At 41.3% G+C, this 20,046-nt stretch overlaps 1 protein-coding gene across 38 annotated transcripts in view; it reads right to left on the bottom strand.

Annotated features, from left to right (window-relative positions):
• The window catches only part of EPB41L3 (erythrocyte membrane protein band 4.1 like 3), a 227,463-nt gene that overhangs the window by 48,784 nt on the left and 158,633 nt on the right, over nucleotides 1-20,046 (bottom strand). For all 38 annotated transcript variants that reach the window (XM_060405452.1, XM_042239502.2, XM_060405449.1 and 35 more), the window contains exons 4-6: nucleotides 8,823-8,927; nucleotides 7,299-7,341; nucleotides 372-447 (exon numbers count right to left, since the gene is read on the bottom strand). In XM_060405452.1, the coding sequence (XP_060261435.1) occupies nucleotides 372-447; nucleotides 7,299-7,341; nucleotides 8,823-8,927 (224 nt within the window). The remainder of the gene's footprint in view (nucleotides 1-371; nucleotides 448-7,298; nucleotides 7,342-8,822; nucleotides 8,928-20,046) is intronic.

Here is a 20,046-nt window from a genome sequence, read left to right on the forward strand (position 1 = left end):
AAAGGCATACGCATCTGAAGACACATTTCCCAGTTTTAAAGCAGGAGCACCAGGAGTTGCCATATTATTTCAGGCTGAATCCCATCCAATTTGACTGTAGTGGGAGGATGACAGCATCTCAATTCCGTGTGTTTTCCCACCAGGGTCAGGCAGAAGAAGTATCAGCTTAACACCAAAGACTCAACTGTGAACAGATACCATTCGGCAAATCTTCTTATCAGATGTTTGCTCCCATTCAGCTGTCTTCTGTTTGCCCTTTGGGCGTGGACGACTAAGAGGCTCACCAGGTGTAAGCCTGCTCCCTTCCACGGAATTTAAGAGAAGCACAGCCCCCAACATGACTGTCTTTTTCACAACCAACTTTCAAATACCTGGTGATATCCTCAGAGAGCTGGGCAGGGTCTGGTGGGTAAAATTTCACATTAAACGAAAAGTGCCAAGCACCACCTATGGAGAGGAGAAAAAATTTATAACAAAATTGCAGATAATCCCTTTGTACTTATACTAACTGATAGCTAGAGCTGTCCTAACTCTAAGCACTCACTCACTGGCAACTCTGAATCATCCATGGAAAATGGTGACTTTTCTGTTCAGTGAAATCCGTAGGTAACACGGCAACTTCATTCAGTCTCTAGCCTTCTCCCCCAGTAAATCCTTTACTGGAGCTTCCGACCAGCATGGAAATTGACTAAACTTGCTCCCTTTCTCATGGACGAAGGTAAGCTTTGGGAAGAGGGAAAAATAGTAACCGGTACAGAAAGGCCTCAATTGGACAAGTCTGGAGCTGACTGGATCTACCCTCTGAAGTTCTGGGGAGCTCACATACCAACACTGCAGAGATAACCCCGTTTCCCTTGTCTTGCCTGCTTTGTTTCTACAGGTCAGATCCTCAATAATACGTGTCAAGGGACTATTCAAAACATTTTTATTTTACAGGGAAGGTCTGCTGTCCCCATATTAAGGGATGATTTGCCCTATGGGTCATTTGGAAAGCTCTCTTCTTCCTCGGGGAAATTTCTGATTGAAGTGACACTGAGGGTATTTTCTGTGCATTCCCAAACCCACCCCTCCTCATCATCCCCTGATCAGGATGGGTCCTCACTGCATGCTGCCATTCCTCTTCCTCTAGGATCTCCTCTGGCCTCTCCAGGGGGAAAGCAGGTCAACCAGACATCAGCTCACTGGCACCTGCTCTCGGGCCGGTCTACACACTTATGTGAGACATCGCAAGCCTCCCTGAGCTCTGGCTCAGAAAGTAAAGAATCCACCTGTGATGCGGAGACCCTGGTTCGATCCCTGGGTCAGGAAAATCCCCTGGAGAAAGGCATGGCTACCAACTCCAGGATTCTTGCCTGGAGAATTCCACGGACAGAGGAGCCTGGCGGTTCATAGTCCATGGGGTCTTAGGGAGTCAGACACAACTGAGCGACTTAACACTTTCACTACTTATATACACCTAACTGGGTTTATTACCTTAAATGTGGGGAAAAAAATCACATTTTTTTTCTTCTTTTCTACATTTACTCTCTTGGTGGTCACCCTGTCACATATTTTCATCTTGCTCTTTCCATTTGACCTTTTAACGTGGCACATTACCGAGGCCTGGGTGCTCCTGGCTGGGAACTGTTTTCATTTGTTCTCTCCACCCAGTAAGCACACTGTAAGGGCCTGCTGGTTCTTAATGGCTGCAGAGAAGAGCCTCTGGGTCTCCCAGCTTTGGTGCTGGAGGCGTTTCCTCTGAGCCTCGCTCTTCCTTTTGCTCTGTGATTTGTGCACTTGCAGTCCCACCCTTATGCTTCAAACACTTTCCTAGACTTTCTTTCTTGTGACTGCTCTGGGTCTTTGCTGCTACACATGGGCCTTCTCCAGTTGTGCTGAGCTGGAGCTACTCTCCAGCTGGGGTGCACAGGCTCAGCAGGGGTGGCGCAGGGGCTTAGTTGTTCCTCAGCATGTGGGATCTTCCCGGGCCAGGGATTGAAGCCATGACCCCTGCATTGGCAGGCAGATTCTTTACCACTGAGCCACCAGGGAAGCTCTTTCCTAGACTTCTAATACACCCCACCTTGCCGCCTCATTCCATGACTCCTGGAAGTTCCATTCTCTCCCAGCTGCTGCTGCTAAGTCGCTTCAGTCGTGTCGGACTCTGCGCGATCTCATAGACGGCAGCCCACCAGGCTCCCCCGTCCCTGGGATTCTCCAGGCAAGAACACTGGAGTGGGTTGCCATTTCCTTCTCCAGGGCGTGAAAGTGAAAAGTGAAAGTGAAGTCGCTCAGTCATGTCCGACTCTTCGCGACCTCATGGACTGCAGCCTACCAGGCTCCTCCGTCCATGGGATTTTCCAGGCAAGAGTACTGGAGTGGGGTGCCAGTGCCTTCTCCGTTCTCTCCCAGAGTTCTTCCCAAATATTCACAAGAAAAGTGCCAGCATGAAAAGTGCACACCAGCTCTAGCTTTTGCACTGTTCTCTTGCTTGAGTAGCTCATGATCAGGCTGCACAGGTTACCTGCGTTTCTGTCACTGACAGCATGGTCCATTTATTAATTCTGGTTTGTTCTCGACGTTATCACTCGTATTACATTTAGACTTCCACCTGGCAAGGATCCCTCTTAAGCTGACTTACAAAGGACTTAGTATGGGACCAGGTATTACTGGGTGTTTCATGTCATTTCTAAACCACCCAGAAAATATTCCCAAAACACTGGCTCTAAGAGTTACAAGTCATAACATATCTGTCAATCAAATATATTCTTAGTGATTATTTCCCCCCCTGTTCTCGAAAAAGTCCTCCTGTTATTCTAAAAATAATCTGGTTTGATTTTACTCTCCTATTGATCCCTGTTCACCTCCTGCTAAAACAGAACACTTGCCAACAGTGAAGTTTACAATGGGAGCTGGCTCACCCCCAAGCAACTGGAATGAAAGCTAATGGATTAGTTATGGGAAATGGATTTATTGCTCTTTTATAATTTTCATCCACTTCAAAGTGAATCCAATGAATCGTTTAGCAATGTAATTAAACAAACTCATAATAAATTCAGGGTAAACACTGTAAGTTGGAAACTAAGAGGTAATAAAAATAGAAGCAAGATATTTCAATGCAAAAATCCTCATTACAGGAAAGTGAGTTTCAAAGGACTGTGGGCCTGAGAAGCATCTGAGGGGCTTGGTAAAAATGCCGGTCCCTAGGCTCCACTCTACTCCACTCCATAGCTCTGATCTCCACAAGGAGATCAAACCAGTCCATCCTAAAGGAAATCAACCCTGAATATTCACTAGAAGGACTGATGCTGAAATTGAAGTTCCAATACTCTGGCCACCTTATGCAAAGAGCTGACTCACTGGAAAAGACGCAGACGCTGGGAAAGATTGAGGGCAGCAGGAGAAGGGGGCGGCAGAGGAAGAGATGGTTAGATAGCATCACTGACTCAACAGACATGAATTTGGGCAAACTTTGGGAGATGGTAAAGGACAGAGGAGCCTGGCATGCTGCAGTCCATGGGGTCACAAAGAGTCAGACGCAACTTAGTGACTGAAGAACAACAAGTTCCACACTCAGAGGTTTTTATTCTGGAGATCTGCAACACAGCCAAGGAACTTTTGGTTTCAATAAACGCCCTTATGGTTCTCATACAGTTGGTCTTGGGGACCACACTTTGAAAATCACTAATCCTAAGGAATTCATTGGAAGGACTGATGCTGAAGCTGAAGCTCCAGTATTTGGCCACCTGATGTGAAGAACTGACTCATTGGAAAAGACCCTGATGCTGGGAAAGATTGAAGGCAGGAGGAGAAGGGGGCAACAGAGGATGAGATGGTTGGACGGCATCCCTGACTCGATGGACATGAGTTTGAACAAGCTCTGGGAGTTGGTGATGGACAGGGAAGCCTGGCATGCTGCAGTCCGTAGGTTCTCAAAGAGTTGGACATGACTGAGCAACTGAACTGAACTGAAGACTATAACTCAAATGACAATGAGGTCTCATAGGACATTATTTTGAAAAGTGGGAAAGCTTAAAGAAAATATAACCTATACCATAATCAAGGGGAAAAAATCCAGTGAAATGAGGCATAAAATTTGAAATTAATATGCAAGGCAGATTTAAACTGAAATACATATCCCCACAGAGAGTTTGGTAAGAACAAATCACTGAGAAGCTATGGTTATGCCATAAATAGGCCTGTGAGCCTGAATCTGCTCAGATGATGACTCTGGTTAGAAACTTCGGAATTGGAGGAGTCTCAATGCATAAAAATGACATTCTATAACACTGTTATAGGCTTTTAAATTACAAATTTATGATAATTAGAAAACTGAAACTAAAGAGAATTCATTATTATGCAAAAATTCTAACTTTAGTCTTCCATGCCTGCCAAATCTTAAAATGTCTAAATATACTACGTTTATAGCATAAATGACTATCATACATTCTATATCATGAAATCACTATATTGTAAACACACTATATCCTAAGATAGTAGATTCAGAAATTTTAGATCTGTTAGGCGTAAAAGATGACTGGAATAAGAATTTTTTATAAGCACAAACTCTACAGGCTCAGAACATTTTATTTCTCATAAATTTGTGATTTAAAATCTCTATCAGCTAGATTGTCATTATCTTAAAAATCTCATGCTAGAGAACTACTGTGGGCCTAACAACATAAAAATAATGGAAATATCCTTTTATTATGTGTGTTTAGAAGAGAAGGTGATTGTATAATAATTACATGAGGTCTGATAATACTTTCCTGCCTTGATACTAACAGAATGTAACTTTGCTGGAAAGAAGGTATTTAGTACACAGGAAACAATGAGAAATATAGATAAAAACACCAAATTCCATTTCCCCAAAATCCCAATTTTCTGTGCCTCCTCTGTCTGCACGATTATCTCTTGGTTTTATGTTGCTGTCACAAACACTGTCTAATCTACATGAGGAAAATTTCCTTTAAATCTCATGTCTGATTGTCCCTTTAGATTGTCTCTTAGAAAGAAAGGTAGGAGAAGGGATAAATGGGAAATAAAGAGAGGAAAAAAAAAAAAAAGAATTCCATTAACAGCAAAAAACTACCTGTTGATATATACAGCCTTTCCTACAACAGTACTGTGATTTATCCTTGAACATTTAATATATTTTCAAAGTGCTTTGTGACTATAAATCACCCAAGTATGAAATAGTAATTTATTAATTAGGTGACTATAAAGAACTTAAATAAAGCACACAAAATGCTAAAATATATTTCAGCACATCTGCTTTTAATAACTCCATAAAAAGGTTCTCAGAACATATTCATCATCTTAAAGTTTTTACTGGACCTCTCTGGATAAAGGTGTGTTTTTACCTACTTATCACACCTGTAGCTTTCCCTGGTTTCAATCCCAATTTATTGAACTACTTCATTATCAAAGTTTCTTGTTAGCGATGACACCAAACCAAATTCTTCTAAAAAATGTGGTAAAGATGTTTTCATTGTACAAATAATTCCAGGCTCTCTACTATCTAAGGAAAAATTCACTATTTTGAGATATTACCTAGCATTAAACCATTTCAAACTGCTTACTACTAATTACTTTTTCTTTGCATGTCGGGTATTTGGAGGTCTCAACACATTCAAAGGCACTAGAAAGATTTGTTTCTCTTTTAATAGTAAACTGTTGACAACTTCGATGGGAATGATGTTTTTATTAATAAACTGGTCTTAAATTTTGTCTCCAAATAGAATCAGTTGCTCTGGAAAATTAAACTAGATTCTATGGACAAAAAAAAAATGAACTGCTTGAAAAAATTAACTAGTTATTTGAAATTATAAAGTATATCTACCTTTTACCATTTATCCATAGTAAAAAGCAACAGCTACAGAAAAGGGTTAAAGAAAAAATTAGTTGTTCTCAACCCCTTACCCTGCAGGGACATTTCTCTGGGGGGTATTTACTATTAATAACATTCATGCTCTTCCCAAATATCCACATACCTATATACATGCGTAACTCTGTCTTGCTGCAAAGTACTGCACCGCACGTTGGAGTCTTAGTTCCCTGAACCCTCCTCACCCCCTGCAGCAGAAGCGTGGCGTCTTAGCTACTGGACTGCCAGGGAAGTCCCTATGCATAATTCTGTTTAAACAAATATGATTTATTTCTTTAAGGTCTCACTAATGAGAGCTAAAACTATATTCTATCTCATTCTATTTAATAGCTACCTAGTATTTCAAGGTATGGCTGTTTCATTATCGATTTAATCATTTCCTTATACATGGATATTTAAGTTGAAACAGTTCTCTGCTATGCCAGTGGTATTACAATGAACTTTCCTACATGTACATATGCACATACTCCTGTCTAACGCATACACTGATAACACTTCTACAAGTAAAATTAGGGGTCAAAGAATAAGTACCTTTTAAACTCTAATAAATATTGACAAAAAGTGTCTTCTTAAAGGGTTATATTTCTCCCAATTAAGTACAAAATTGCCAGTGCAGGGAATTATTAAAATTTTAAAATCTTCGCTCTGGAAAATTAAACTAGGTTTTATTGATAAAAAATGAACTGCTTGAAAAAATTAACTAGTTATTTGAAAGTATAAAGAATATCTATCTTTTACCGTTTATCCATAGCAAAAAGCAACAGCTATAGAAAAGGGTTAAAAAAAAAAATTCCTCATTCTCAACTCCCTACGCTACAGTGCCATTTTCACTGAATAGGTGAAAAAAGGTCTCATTTTAATTAGCATTTAATTACTACTAAGATTTAGCACCCTGTCTAATACTTATTAGTTACCTGTTTTAAACTTTCTGTGTTGCTCCTGTAGTTGTTTTGTCCATTAGGAAATGTGAAATGTGCATTTCTTAATTTGCCTTTAGGGGCTAAGGAAAGAAGCTATCATCAGATAGTAAAATTCAATCTGACTTGTTATTAAATGACTGTTACTTCTAGCTTGACTGCTTGCCTTTCATACTTTGGTTAGGCATAATATAACATTAATAATTAAGTTTGGAACTTTAAAATGATTGTCAATGGGGGCACCACTTGATTAAATCATATCTCACATCTGTGTACAGGCAAGGGACTAGGTCAAAAGTCATGTCATTTTATTCCCAGGTTGTAATAATTCATAAAGGGTGATGATGGGTATCTGAGCCAGACAAACCTGCCAAAAATAAAACTTGAGATCTCAATCTGTCTTTCAAAATACTGTACCCACACCAGCCACGTGGGTATGAGGTACTAATTCAGATCAGCCCACGGTTTGAAAATCTCCCTCCCATTTCTACACAAAATAATCCAAAAGAACTTACTTCGAATCTGTTTTTTAATTTCCTTAGCAGGATCCAACCAGTTCTGAAAAAGAAGCGAGAGTCTGAATATGAATCAGAGAAGAACAGAAATGATTTCGTGTTGAGTGGGTAGAGACATGTGCTAAGTGCATTTGGGAGGGAGCAGCGAATGGCTGTTGGAAGGGGCCCCAGCTGGGTCCTGCCCCTAATATGTCCAGCTGCCTTCACTCGTCCCGAGAGGGCCCAGGCTCTTGTCTCTTGAGAAGATGCGTGTATGTGCAGGATTTAGGCTGGACAAAATTCTTTTACAAGTGCCTTCAGGGATTCAAGCTAGCATAGAAACAGAGTAGAAAAGATGGTGGATTCTATGTTCAAACAAATGAGGAGAAAAAACTGAAGATACAGCCATCCCCCAGTCACTGCAGAGGATTGGTCCCAGGACCCCAGATGACACTGAAATCTGGGGATGCTCAAGTCCCTGATATGAAACAGCACAGTATCTGTATACGACCTATGCAATCCCCTCACATACTTGAAGTCATCTCTAGATTATTTCTAACACCTAATACAATGGAAATGCAATAGAAAGAGCTGCTGGTACACCAGCAAATTAAAATTCTGTTTTTGGAACATTCTGGAATTTTCTAAAAAAATATTTTTGATCTTCTGTTGGTTGAATCTGCAGATATAGAACCTGAGAACACATAGAGTTGGCTACGTGTAACGTGACCCCACTGATGTCCGAGCTGGTCAGCTTCCCATGTAGTGACTTCTGTGATTATAGATTTTAAAGCACCTTCTTAAATGCATTCCTAACAAACACTTGTTTGAGACTTTATGATTTTCTTCATCAGAACACATAGGCATTTAATGATGAAGTTAAGACATCATCCAGTGAATCCAGTCAAGATTAAGTATGATTCACAGAATGACAACCAAACAAGTAACATTTATGAACACAATCGTGGTGGCTCGGTTTCCAGCATTAAGGAGACAATTTCTTCTTCCTCATTTTTCAGGTGGTTGAGAGGCTAAATGAGGAAAAGGCCTAAAGAGGCTGCACCAGCTGTGAGAGTCTACAGAGGCAGACTGGATACCTAAGACAAGACCCACCTCATATTGTGATGTAGCCAGAATATGAAAGCATAATAAGATGAATTAACAATAAGATAGCATCCAGTGAACATGCTTTCTGTGTATCAATGTATTTGATTCTCAGCGGCTCAAATCCACTGAAATATTATCATACCCTCCCCAAAGCACTATATAAAATGCTCTTCTGGAAGCATAAAGAACTCAAGCATGAAGAGCAGAAACACTGACTTCCTGTTTCCAAAAGACTCAAGATGGAAGGAAGTTGTCGATAATTTCCTTCATGAAGAAATAAGGTGATAAACAGCATTTAGGGCCTCAGACAGTAAATGTGAGGTGTAGGGGTGTGAGGGGCGGGTGGAGAAGATGATCTACCGATTCAGTTTCAGTTCCCTTTCTTGCAGTGAAGGGCAGCTGAAGCCAGAAGATTCTCTATTGCTTTGAACCACTCACCTTCTGGTTTTCAGCATCTCGATATGTAAGCCCAAAATAGTCTTTTTCTAGCAAATTCAGATGTTCACAGACTTTATCAAACAGCACTTGGCCTCTGGAGCGTTTCTATGAAGAACAAAACAGAAAAACAAGTTACCAAAAAAGTTCTTCAATTGCTACCATTAAAACGGGTACACTTTAAAATGTTGCTTGTTGTAACTGTTCAGTAAATGATGAGTGGGTGTGATCAGTTCAGTGGGGTGCCACTGCAGGAGATGCAAGAGATGTGGCTTCGATTCCTGGGTTGGGAAGATCACCTGGAGTAGTAAAATGGCAACCCACTCCAGTTTTCTTGCCTGGTAAAAAGGCAATCATCTGGGGAAAAAAATCCATCAGCTTAATTTATGGTGATACACAGTATCTATTATGTTTTCATGTAAGACTTCAAAGCTCTTTCAACTTGGCCTTGGAATCTGAGATGGATTAACCATCAGCAATTAAGCTAAACTACTTTTTGTTTGTATAGCAGCAACATTTCACATCTTGTACATTAAGCATATTTGTCTTTAAGATTTAATGCAGTAAGAGAAAAATAAGAAAATTGATAAACAATGCGCATGCCAAAAGAGAAAGTATTCAGAAGATCTGTAAGTGGTATGTATTACTGTGCAACCGCAAATATATTGGAAATTACTCAGCCCCCTCAAGCATGACTATTTAGGAGAAAAGATAAATTTAGGATAGAAAAGTGAAGCCTGGTTTATAGCTAGCTAAATAATCAATGTTGTATTTGAATAAAGTTTAATAATGTATGAAAATAAATTACATGTTAGCAAAACTGCTTAACACTCAACGGATATGAGTAAATGGTATGACAACAAAATGCCGCCTGCTAGTTTAAATTTTATATTTGTAAATAATGGCATGTTACTTCTGAAAAATTCTTAGTAAATTATAAAGTTTTCACACACACAAAAACACAAACTGGTTCTTCTGATGCTTCCATTGGTAAGATCTCCAGTTTAAGAGATAAGAACAGAGAGGCTCAGAAGACTTAGATGAGAGAGGCAGTCTCGCTGCTGCCTATGTCAGTGGCTTTAACAGATAAACCTAATTCTGAATCTTCCTTATGTCCCCTCCATCTGTGCAGACCTCTCTCCGTCTGTAAAATGGGTTTGATGCCATCTGCTTCTTTGCAGCGTTGTTCATTCACTCGGTCATGTCTGACTCTTTGCAACCCCATGGACTGCAGCATGCCAGGCTCCCTTGTTCTTCACTATCTCCCAGAACAAAAGCATTCAAACTTGGTCCAATGATTACACACATCGAGCATCCCACAAACATCAGCTGTTATCAGCCTCAGTGACTGACAAGTGGCAGAATATGTAATATAGGACTCAGTTTGCCTCTTTGTTGTAGGAGAACAAACACGGCTCCTTGTGGGGCTGATAAACATCCTTAGTACTAAAACGGTGCTAGTGGTAAAGAACCAGCCTGCCAGTGCAGGAGACATAAGAGATGCAGGTTTGATCCCTGGGTCAGGAAGATTCCCCTGGAGAGGGCATGGCAACCCACTCCAGTATTCTTGCTAGGAGAACCCATGGACAGAGGAGCCTGGCGGGCTACAGTCCACAGGGTTGCAAAGAGTTAGACAGGATAGAAGCAACTCACCACACACACAACATTAAAAATATCCTGCTCTGGGACTTTCCTGATGGTCCAGTGGTCAAGAACCCCCACTCCCAACTGTAGAGGACCTGGGTTCAATCCCTGGTCAGGGAACTAGATCCCATATGTTAAAACTAAGATCTAGTGTAGCCAAAATAAATAAACAATTAAAAAAATACCCTGCTCTTTTTTATTGCTTTAAGCAATACACAATATATACAACACACACACACACACACACACAAATAAACACCAGTGTCTGGCCACGTACTTTCTCAATGAGCAAAAACAAACGCAATTAAATAAATAAACCTTCCTCTACAGAAACTTCTACTTTCTTTGACCCAGCGGACCTCAGCCAGGCCCTCAGTGGAAGAATTATTCTCATCACGCTGCAGGCAGCCTTGGACATCATTTTAATGATCTGTCTTCTTCCTTTTGTTTAACAGGTGGAAAGGCCAGCTCAGGCAGAGACCACTGTGCTAGCTGGTTCTTACTTTTCTGGCTCCTCACCATTTGATTTCTATTAATGACCCATGTAAGAGTTGGACCAAAAAGAAGGCTGAGCACCGAAGAATTGATGCTTTCAAACTGTGCTACTGGAAAAGACTCTTGAGAATCCCTTGGATAGCAAGGAAATCAACCCTAAATATTCACTGGAAGGACTGAAGCTGAAGCTCCAATACTTTGGCCACCTAATGCAAACAGCTCATTCATTGGAAACAACCCTGATGCTGGGAACGATTGAGGGCAAAAGGGGAAGGGGGGTGATAGCGGATGAGATAGCTCAATGGCATCACTGACTCAATGGACATGAATTTGACCAAACTCTAGGAGATAGTGAAGGACAAGGAAGACTGGTGTGCTGTAATTCATGGGGTGAAAAAATGGGGTCACATGACTTAGCAACTGAACAACAGTGACTCACAGCTTTCTCTTGAATAGACTATTTTTCTTAAACATATTTGAACACTATTTATTTCTATACACACACAAACATACATATACTTTTTAGTTTTCCACTATTTTACACCTTTAATACAGTATTAAAATTCATTCAATTAAATTTGTTTTATTATTATTATTTTTATTTTAATTTTTACTTTATTTTACTTTACAATACTGTATTGGTTTTGCCATACATTGCCATGAATCCGCCACGGGTGTACATGAGTTCCCAATCCTGAACCCCCATCCCACCTCCCACCCCATATCATCTCTCTGGATCATCCCCGTGCACAATTAAATTTAATCACACACAAAATTCTTTTCAGGCTTCCTTTTCCACAAATTTCTATATTCATATTAGTTTGTCCTTTCTTTTTTTTTCCACATAGAAATAACCAGCTTCAGGGCAAAATAACTTTCTTTTGCTTTCACTAATAAACAGTTTTTAAGACAATAACATAGTGGTCCATTCTTAACCCTAAGGGGTTTGGGGGAATTTGTTTCTCTCTGTTTTGGCTCTAAGAACCAAGATGGTTTGTTTAGAATCTACTATAATGTCGTTGTTGTTCAGTTGCTAAGTCAAGTCTGACTCTTTGCAACCCCATGGACTGCAGCATGCCGGGCTTCCCTGTCCTGTACCATCTCCCAGAGTTTGCACAAACTCATGTGCATTGAGTTGGTGATGCCATCCATCCATCTTGTCTTCTGTCAATTTCTTCTCCTGCTTTCAATCTTTCCCAGCATCAGGGTCTTTCCCAATGAATCGACTCTTCACATCAGGTGGCCAAAGCATTGGAGCTTCAGCATCAGTTCCTTTCGTGAATATTCAGGGTTGATTTCTTTTGGGGTTGACTGGTTTGATCTCTCTTACTATAGATGGTTGGGCTGCCCTTGTGGCTTAGCTGGTAAAGAATCCGCCTGCAATGCGGAACACCCGGGTTTGATCCCTGGGTTGGAAAGATCCCCTGGAGAAGGGAAAGGCTATCCACTCCAGTATTCTGGCCTGGATAATTCCATGGACTGCATATAGCCCTTGGAGTTGCAAAGAGTTGGACACAACTGAGTGACGTTCACTTTCATTACAGATGGTTATATGTAAACAATGAAATTCCTATCTACTAAATCTCACCATAGCCGCCAGCCAGTTGGATGACACCAGAAAGGCCTCTCATGTTATGTGGGCCTTCTCCTGCTCATCCTTGATTGAGAATGAAAGACTCCATAAGGAGCCAGGTGATCACAGACTCGAGGCTGTGGGGCCCCTGTGCTCATGGCCAACATCACTATGATCACAGCTTGCTGCCCCAGAGCCCAGACATGGCTTCTGCACACGTAAAGGGAAAGACCCTGGCAACGGCTGGAGTCGAGACAGGACACAAAACAGGGTTATTTTCCAGCCCCACACAGGATCCCCTCTGTAATCACTCTCACCTCCCCTAAACTGATTCTTTTTACGCAGATGATTTTTTTCTAGCATATTATTCAAGTTTTTCAAGTCAATTATTTCTCCATGTTTGACATCATGTGCATCTTTGGTAACAATATCTAAAATATGACTAAAGCTCAATAGTCACCCGGAACTTTTAGAGAATTTATGTTAAATATTTGGTTCCCAGAGAAAGGATGTTCATGAAGTGATCAAATCTAGGCACCTAATTTTCATGGGGTGTGTTTATATATTGCCATAATGAGTCAAGAATTCAGTAGATTAAAAAAAGTTTTTTTGGACAGAGTTATTCTAAAATCAATGGATAATTTACTTAACTGGAGACACAACACTTTTAAATCTCATTTGCTGTTTCCTGGGAGTTGATAAGTCATGTCTCTGACACAAATGCATTCACAGTTCATGTAACCCTTCACTATTAACACATGAACATCACAAAATGCTGAGCTTGCTTTGCAGTTACAAACCAATGGGCTTCCCAGACGGCCCAGTGGGTAAAGAATCTCCCTGCCAATGCAGGAGACACAGGTTCAGTCCCTGGGTTGGGAAGATCCCCTGGAGAAGGAAATGGCAACTCACTCCAGCATTCTTGCTTGAGAAAGCCCATAGACAGAGGAGCCTGGTGGGCTACATTCCATGGGGTTGCAAAAGAGCTGAACACGACTTAGTGATTAAACAACAACAAACCAAAAAGGGCCCTCTCTTGACCCTTTTTTCCTCTTAAAATTGGATTTCTAATAGAGAAGATGAGGATACAGCCATCACCGCCACTCAAACACAGCAGATGAAACAAGTCTTTCTGCAACATTAATGAAACTTCTTGAAGTCAAAGTTACTCCAAGATTTTTATGTCTGTAAAACACTGGTTCTCAAGGCATAGCTTATCAATCAGCATCACCTGGGGAGTTTATATTAAAATGTTTATTTTCACTTTCACTTGTCTGCTTAGAGGAACAAGTTTTAAAAATTAACTTCAAAATGTTTCAGGACTGGGGAATTTCAAACAGTTCCAAAAGTAGAGACAACAGTATCATGAAACCCTGTGTACTTATCGCCCAGTTTTAACAAATGCCTTTTGAAGATTGCAACCTTGGTTCATCTGAGTTTTGCTCCCCTCATCCTACCCCCCAGTTATTTGTAAGCATCTAAGCAAATAATTTTGTCTCTATTTATCTTAGCATGTAACTCTGCTCTTTCAAAAAATATAATTGCAATGCCTTCATCACATCTAAACAAAATTAGCAATCAGTCCATACTATCACCAAATATGTAGTCAGGACTTTAATTTCTCCAATTGTTTCAAAGATTTTCATTTTCTTTGATAAGCCCATACACTGCAATAGGCTGTCATATCTCCGTAGTCTCTCTGAATCTGCAAGCTTTCCATTTATCCTGGTTTTCCTGTTGAAATTAACTTGTTTTGGAAATCAGGTCATTTGCCTGCAGAGGTCCATCAGTCTAGACTTGCTGCTTGCATCTTCATGGTGTAATTTAACATATTCCTCTGTCTTTTGTATCTCCTGTAAACTGACAGTAAAATCTAGAAGCTTGACAAGAATTCTTATTTGACTGTTTTCTATAAAAGATGCTGTGAAATTTCATCAGGAGGCATACAGTGACTCCTGCGTTTTTTGTAATATTTTGTTGTTGTTTAGTTGCTAAGTCATGTCCAACTCCTTTGCGACCCCAAGGACTATAGCCCGCCAGGCTCCTCCGTCCATGGGATTTCCCAGGCAAGAATACTGGAATGGGTTGCCATTTCCTTCTCCAGAGGATCTTCCTGATCCAGGGATTGAATCCATGTTTCCTGGATTGGCAGGTGGATTCTTTACCACTAAGCCATCTCGGAAGCACAGTCACTAATGAATGTTGCCCTAGACCCATCGATTTGAGATGGCAAGATGGGAATATTCTAGTCCTCATCATTGCTCCCCCAATGATCAGCTGGAGCATGTCTACAAAGAGAGTCTCTTTGTCAAAATTATATATCCAGTGACAGTTTGATGAAGCCAGGATCAACACTCGCACCTTCTCCTCTGTTCAATTTCAAGACAAGCTGGCTCCCTAGCATCATCTAAAAGTCACCAGTCAGAATTTTTGTCTTATGTTATCACTATGAACTCACGGGGGTAAATCAGGCTTGATGTGTTTCAGTCCATTACGGGTGTTGCCCTTAGTGAAGCTCTAAATGTCCCTAAATGCTCTGCCTGGCCTTTTGCTGTCAACTCTCATCCTTCACAACACTTCTTTAGTGCCACTTCTTTACAGCACTTCCTGTCCTCCCAGCCAAATGTGATGTCTCTCGTCTCTGGACATTTGAGCACGTCTAGTACCAAAAGGGCACTTTCCACATTCCACCTTACATTGCAGCCATCTGTCTGTGCATCACCTTTTACCCCAACCAACTATAAAGACATTCTTCATGCTATCAAGCCAGTTATACTTTTTTTTTTTTTGCCATGATGTATGGCAAGTGGGATCTCAGTTCTCCTACCAAGGATTACACCCATGCCCCTGCATTGGAAGCATGGAGTCTTAACCACGGGACTTCCAGGAGAGTCCCTCCTATACTTTTTATGGAACCTCATTTTGGTCAAATATCATCAAGAGATTAAAAAGGTAATGTGATGAAAATTTACGTAAAATTTTTCTTGCCAGCATATCATAACCAATGTTGCAGAAGCAATAATTTAACCTAGTGTTTTCAACCTTGGATCCTGGGAACAGTAAAAAAATATACCAATATCCAGGAACCCATGTCAGGACAAAGAAATCAGAATTTCTGAAGGTGGGAGCATGGTCTTTGTAGGTTTTCAAGGTTTGCAGGTATGGTTGAAAGGTACACTTATATTAAGTTTACAATTTAAAAACTCTTAAATAAGATGACTCCAAAGCAATGCTTCTTTTTTTGATGAAATGTGTAACTTTTTCCTAACAGTTTTTTCAGGCCTCTTAGACCAACACTGATAGCTACATGATAATAAACTTTATTTACATACAGACAGTGTTAAAATCTTAAGATATCCTTTCCAATAAATTTTCTTAAAATCGTTAAGTTCTCGAGAAATGAAAAACCAGTCAAATGCTGAAATAAAATGATACAAATGAGCAATGTTAAATCACCAAACTATAAAACCAACCAGTAAACAAACCAAACAGTGAACTTGCGTTGAAAACTATGAAGAAGGTACACAAAATTAAAAATGTTTGACTTTTTTTTTTTTTTTAAGTGGTGGCATTTTCCCTTGGGAGAGCCAAAACATATAGACTTTAACTGAAGAACCTGATACCATACTAAAAAATGACCCAGGTGGGTTAAGAAATATCTTGATTTCCTCTTTTGTGATTGAGCAGAGGCATTCACATCTTGCCCAGCACGTTAGGGAGGAGACCAGAAGGAGCAAGCACATGCAGGGTTCTGAGCCTGGGATAGGATGGAGGGAGGAGCTGCTCTCGGTGCACGTGTGTGAGTGCTGTGTCGCTTCAGTAGCCTCCGCCTCTGTGTGACGCTATGGACTGTAGCCTGCCAGGCTCCTCTGTCCACAGGAATCTCCAGGCAAGAATACGACCCCTGGAGTGGGCCGTGATGCCCTCCTCCACCTGGAGATTGAACCTATGTCTCCTGCATTGGCAGGTGGATTCTTTACCACTAGCGCCACCTGGGAAGCCCACACGTGTGCACTGCTGCTGCTAAGTCGCTTCAGTCGTGTCCGACTCTGTGCAACCCCATGGACTGCAGCCTACTAGGCTCCTCCGTCCATGGGATTTTCCAGGCAAGAATACTGGAGTGGGGTGCCATTGCCTGTACACACGTCCTCCTAAAAGTCCCTGGAAACTGTGGCTTGGTCTGTGTTCCCAAACATGAGCCCCAATTGTACTAAATCTCAGTACAAAACTTCAATAGAATTTGTCTTTTCTTTCAGTCTCACAAAGCTATGAGTCAGCCGGTAAGAAAGGCTAAACGCAGAAATTAGAGAAATTTGTAAAGTCAAGTATAATGTCCTCACCTGAGAAGATGGGCTGCAGTTCTTATTTTCTGAAGCTGCATGATCACGGAGAAAATGAGGCAGAGACTGTCGTCCTGCCTGAGAAGTGTAGCTAATCAGTGGTCCCTACTTCTTAGAAGGGGGACACGGGGTGAGGCGGGGGAAACAAACCCAGCAGCACCAAGGTTGCGGGTACATCCCTGAGGCTCCTCAGGATCTGTGTGTCCATTTCTATAAACTGTCACTTAAAAAAAAGTCTTGTTACATTTCACTGTTCGGTTGTGTCCACTGCAGCACACTAGGCTCCCCTCTCCTTCACTATTTCCCTATTTCACTATTGCTGAAATTCATGTCCATTGAGTTGGTGACACCATCCAACTATCTCATCCTCTGCTGCCCGCCTTCTCCTCTTACCCTCAATCTTTCCCAGCATCGGGGTCTTTTCCAATGAATCAGCCCTTAGCATCAGGTGGCCCAAGTATCGGAGTTTCAGCTTCAGCATCAGTTCTTCCAATGAATATTCAGGGTTGATTTCCTTTAGGATTGACTGGTTTGATCTCCTTGCTGTCCGAGGGACTCTCAAGAGTCCTCTCCAGCACCACAGTTTGAAAGAGTCAATTCTTTGGCGCTTAGGCTTCTCTATGGTCTAGATCTTGCATCTGTACATGACTAGGAAAAATTATAGCTTTGACTAGATGGACCTTTTCAGCAAAGTGATGTCTCTGCTTTTTAATATGCTCTCTAGGTCTGTCATAGCTTAGGCTAAACCACGTGTGTTAATACAAGGAAATATATACGATATTGAGAACTTACAGGGAAATTGACACTTCCGTACCTTTGTTTCAGCTGGTTTGAAATTTGAGGGTGCACCAGCCCTATAAGCACTTCCATCTCTCCACCATGTATCTTCCTCAAACAGACTGCTGATTTTCTCCTGCAAATTATACCTTCCCATGGACTAATGCACTTTGTGAACTTGCATTTTTGCCCCCCAAGGACAGGAAACTGGACACCCTTTTTAATGTCCCCAACAGAATGCCCTAAACACCAAAAGCATTCAACATATGTTCCTAATAAGTGCTCCTGGCATGAATCTGAAGGAGGAATTTCTCCTCACATTACCTTGGATTAGTCTTGTTGCAAAATGCCATCTCTTTTTTCATGCTTCCTTCTGTAATTGCATATTTCCTCACTGAATGCCTCTCCATTCTCCTCACTTCTAAAGGTCAAATGGAATTCTCTTAATTTCTAAATGACGGCATCACCACTTGCCTGGTATTTAGGAGCATCTGAAAGAGCTCCACAAACTGACCTGGCTGGAGCTTGAGCCTGAATCGGACACCTAGACTCCGTGTAAGTCATTTCTTCCTCAGCTTTCCCTTTTCTGTTTGAAAAATGTTCTAATACTGTCTGCCCTGAAATTTAAGTGTTGTTGGTTTTTTAAAAAAATCTACATTTAGAAAATAGCAAGAGTCCATGGTCAACTCATGAATAAAAGATGATGACGGTGTCTGGCCTGTGACAATAGTCTTAAGTCCCTGGGAGAGCTCTGAGGCCGGGAAGGTCTGAGAAGAGCTACGTGGCCCCAGCTGCCCTGTGTGCATCTACTTCCATTTGGGGCTTTCCTTCTCAAATGTGCTTTCAATGCCAAGTTTAATAAGCACAGCAGGAAGTCCATTATCCCCATCACTACTGCCAGAATCCATGCCCCGAGGGGCAGGACTTAATGGAAACTTCCAGCCTGTGTGAAGTGAAGTGAAAGGCGGTCAGTTGTGTCCAACTCTTTGCGACCCCATGGACTATACAGTCCACAGGATTCTCCAGGCCAGAATACTGGAGTGGGTAGCCGTTCCCTTCTCTAAGGGATCGTCCCAACCCAGGGATAGAACCCAGGTCTCCCATATTGCAGGTGGATTCTTCAGCAGCTGAGCCACCAGGGAAGCCCAAATCCCAAGTGTGATCCAGACAGCAAATGCAAGGAGGGCTGATGTGAGAGGCAGAGACGAATTTTTTTCTGCCTAGACGTTATGTGTCTCACTAGAGTGTGCTTTAAATTCACAGGCAATCAGCTTTTCAGAAAACCATGACAGTTCTTTTAAACATTAATAAGTCCATCAATAGTTATTCTATTTACGTCATTTTCTTAAACTCGGCTCAGTTAGCAGTGATGATCTGGAAAGGCCTGTGGCAAACAGGAACTCGGAACCACATCCTGGTGTTGCTTAGTTTCTAAACAAAACAGTAATTTGTTTCCAATTGTCTAGACATTAGACAGTTGTCTAATGTCTCAACTGTCTAGAGACTGGAATTCATCGAGCATTATGTAAATATCTTTAGGACGCAGTTTTAAAGATATTACTCCTATCCAATTCAAGTTTGTTTCCCTATCATTCCATTCTAAATGAGGCTCATCAGACAGCCCCAGCACTGGACCCCGGCTCTACAACTAGCTGGCTGTGAGGTGAGACAGTCACTGAAGCTTTCTGAACTTCACTGCCTTCCTTAAAAATGGTAATAATATTGGTCCTTACTCATAAGACTGTCGCATTAATTAATACACAGGAAAGGACTTCTCTGGAGGCCTGGCGGTGGTTAAGACTCTGCACGTCCACTGCAGGACGTGTGGGTTCCATCCCTGGGTGGGGGAACTAAGATCCTATGTTCCTCGAGCCCCTTGCCCCTGCAAAAAACCCCAAACATAAAACGACCTGATGACCAAGGAACCTTCACAGCAGCACTGAATGCAGACCTTCCATCAATTTATTAAAAAAATAAGAAACACAGGAAAGCATACAGATTGCTTAGCCCAGGAGAAGCCATTACCAATCAATGCTGGTGATTATCAGTTGGCCCTTATCACAGGGAATCCAATTTATTCAGGGTTCTTTTCTGTTGTTTTTCCTTTTTTTGTTTTCCTTGGTGGTTTTTTTTTTTTTTTTTTGGCAAATTCAGGGTTTCTAATGTTGAAATTTGGAAGAGAGACTGAAGCCTTTTCATCTGCAGTGAAATCACCCCCTATCTCTCATGAAAAACAAATCTCACTCTACAGGTCAAAGGGGGAAATGGCTGAAAGCAGTATCATTATCAGTAAACTAAGGGAACATTCCATTACCCTGTGCAAACCCAAACACAAAGCTGTTTTTAACATACACTGGGTATACTGGCACACATAGGTACATCCTAGGCCAAACATGAG

The sequence above is a fragment of the Ovis aries genome, chromosome 23 (assembly GCF_016772045.2).
Source record: "Ovis aries strain OAR_USU_Benz2616 breed Rambouillet chromosome 23, ARS-UI_Ramb_v3.0, whole genome shotgun sequence".
Taxonomy (NCBI): Eukaryota; Metazoa; Chordata; class Mammalia; order Artiodactyla; family Bovidae; genus Ovis; species Ovis aries.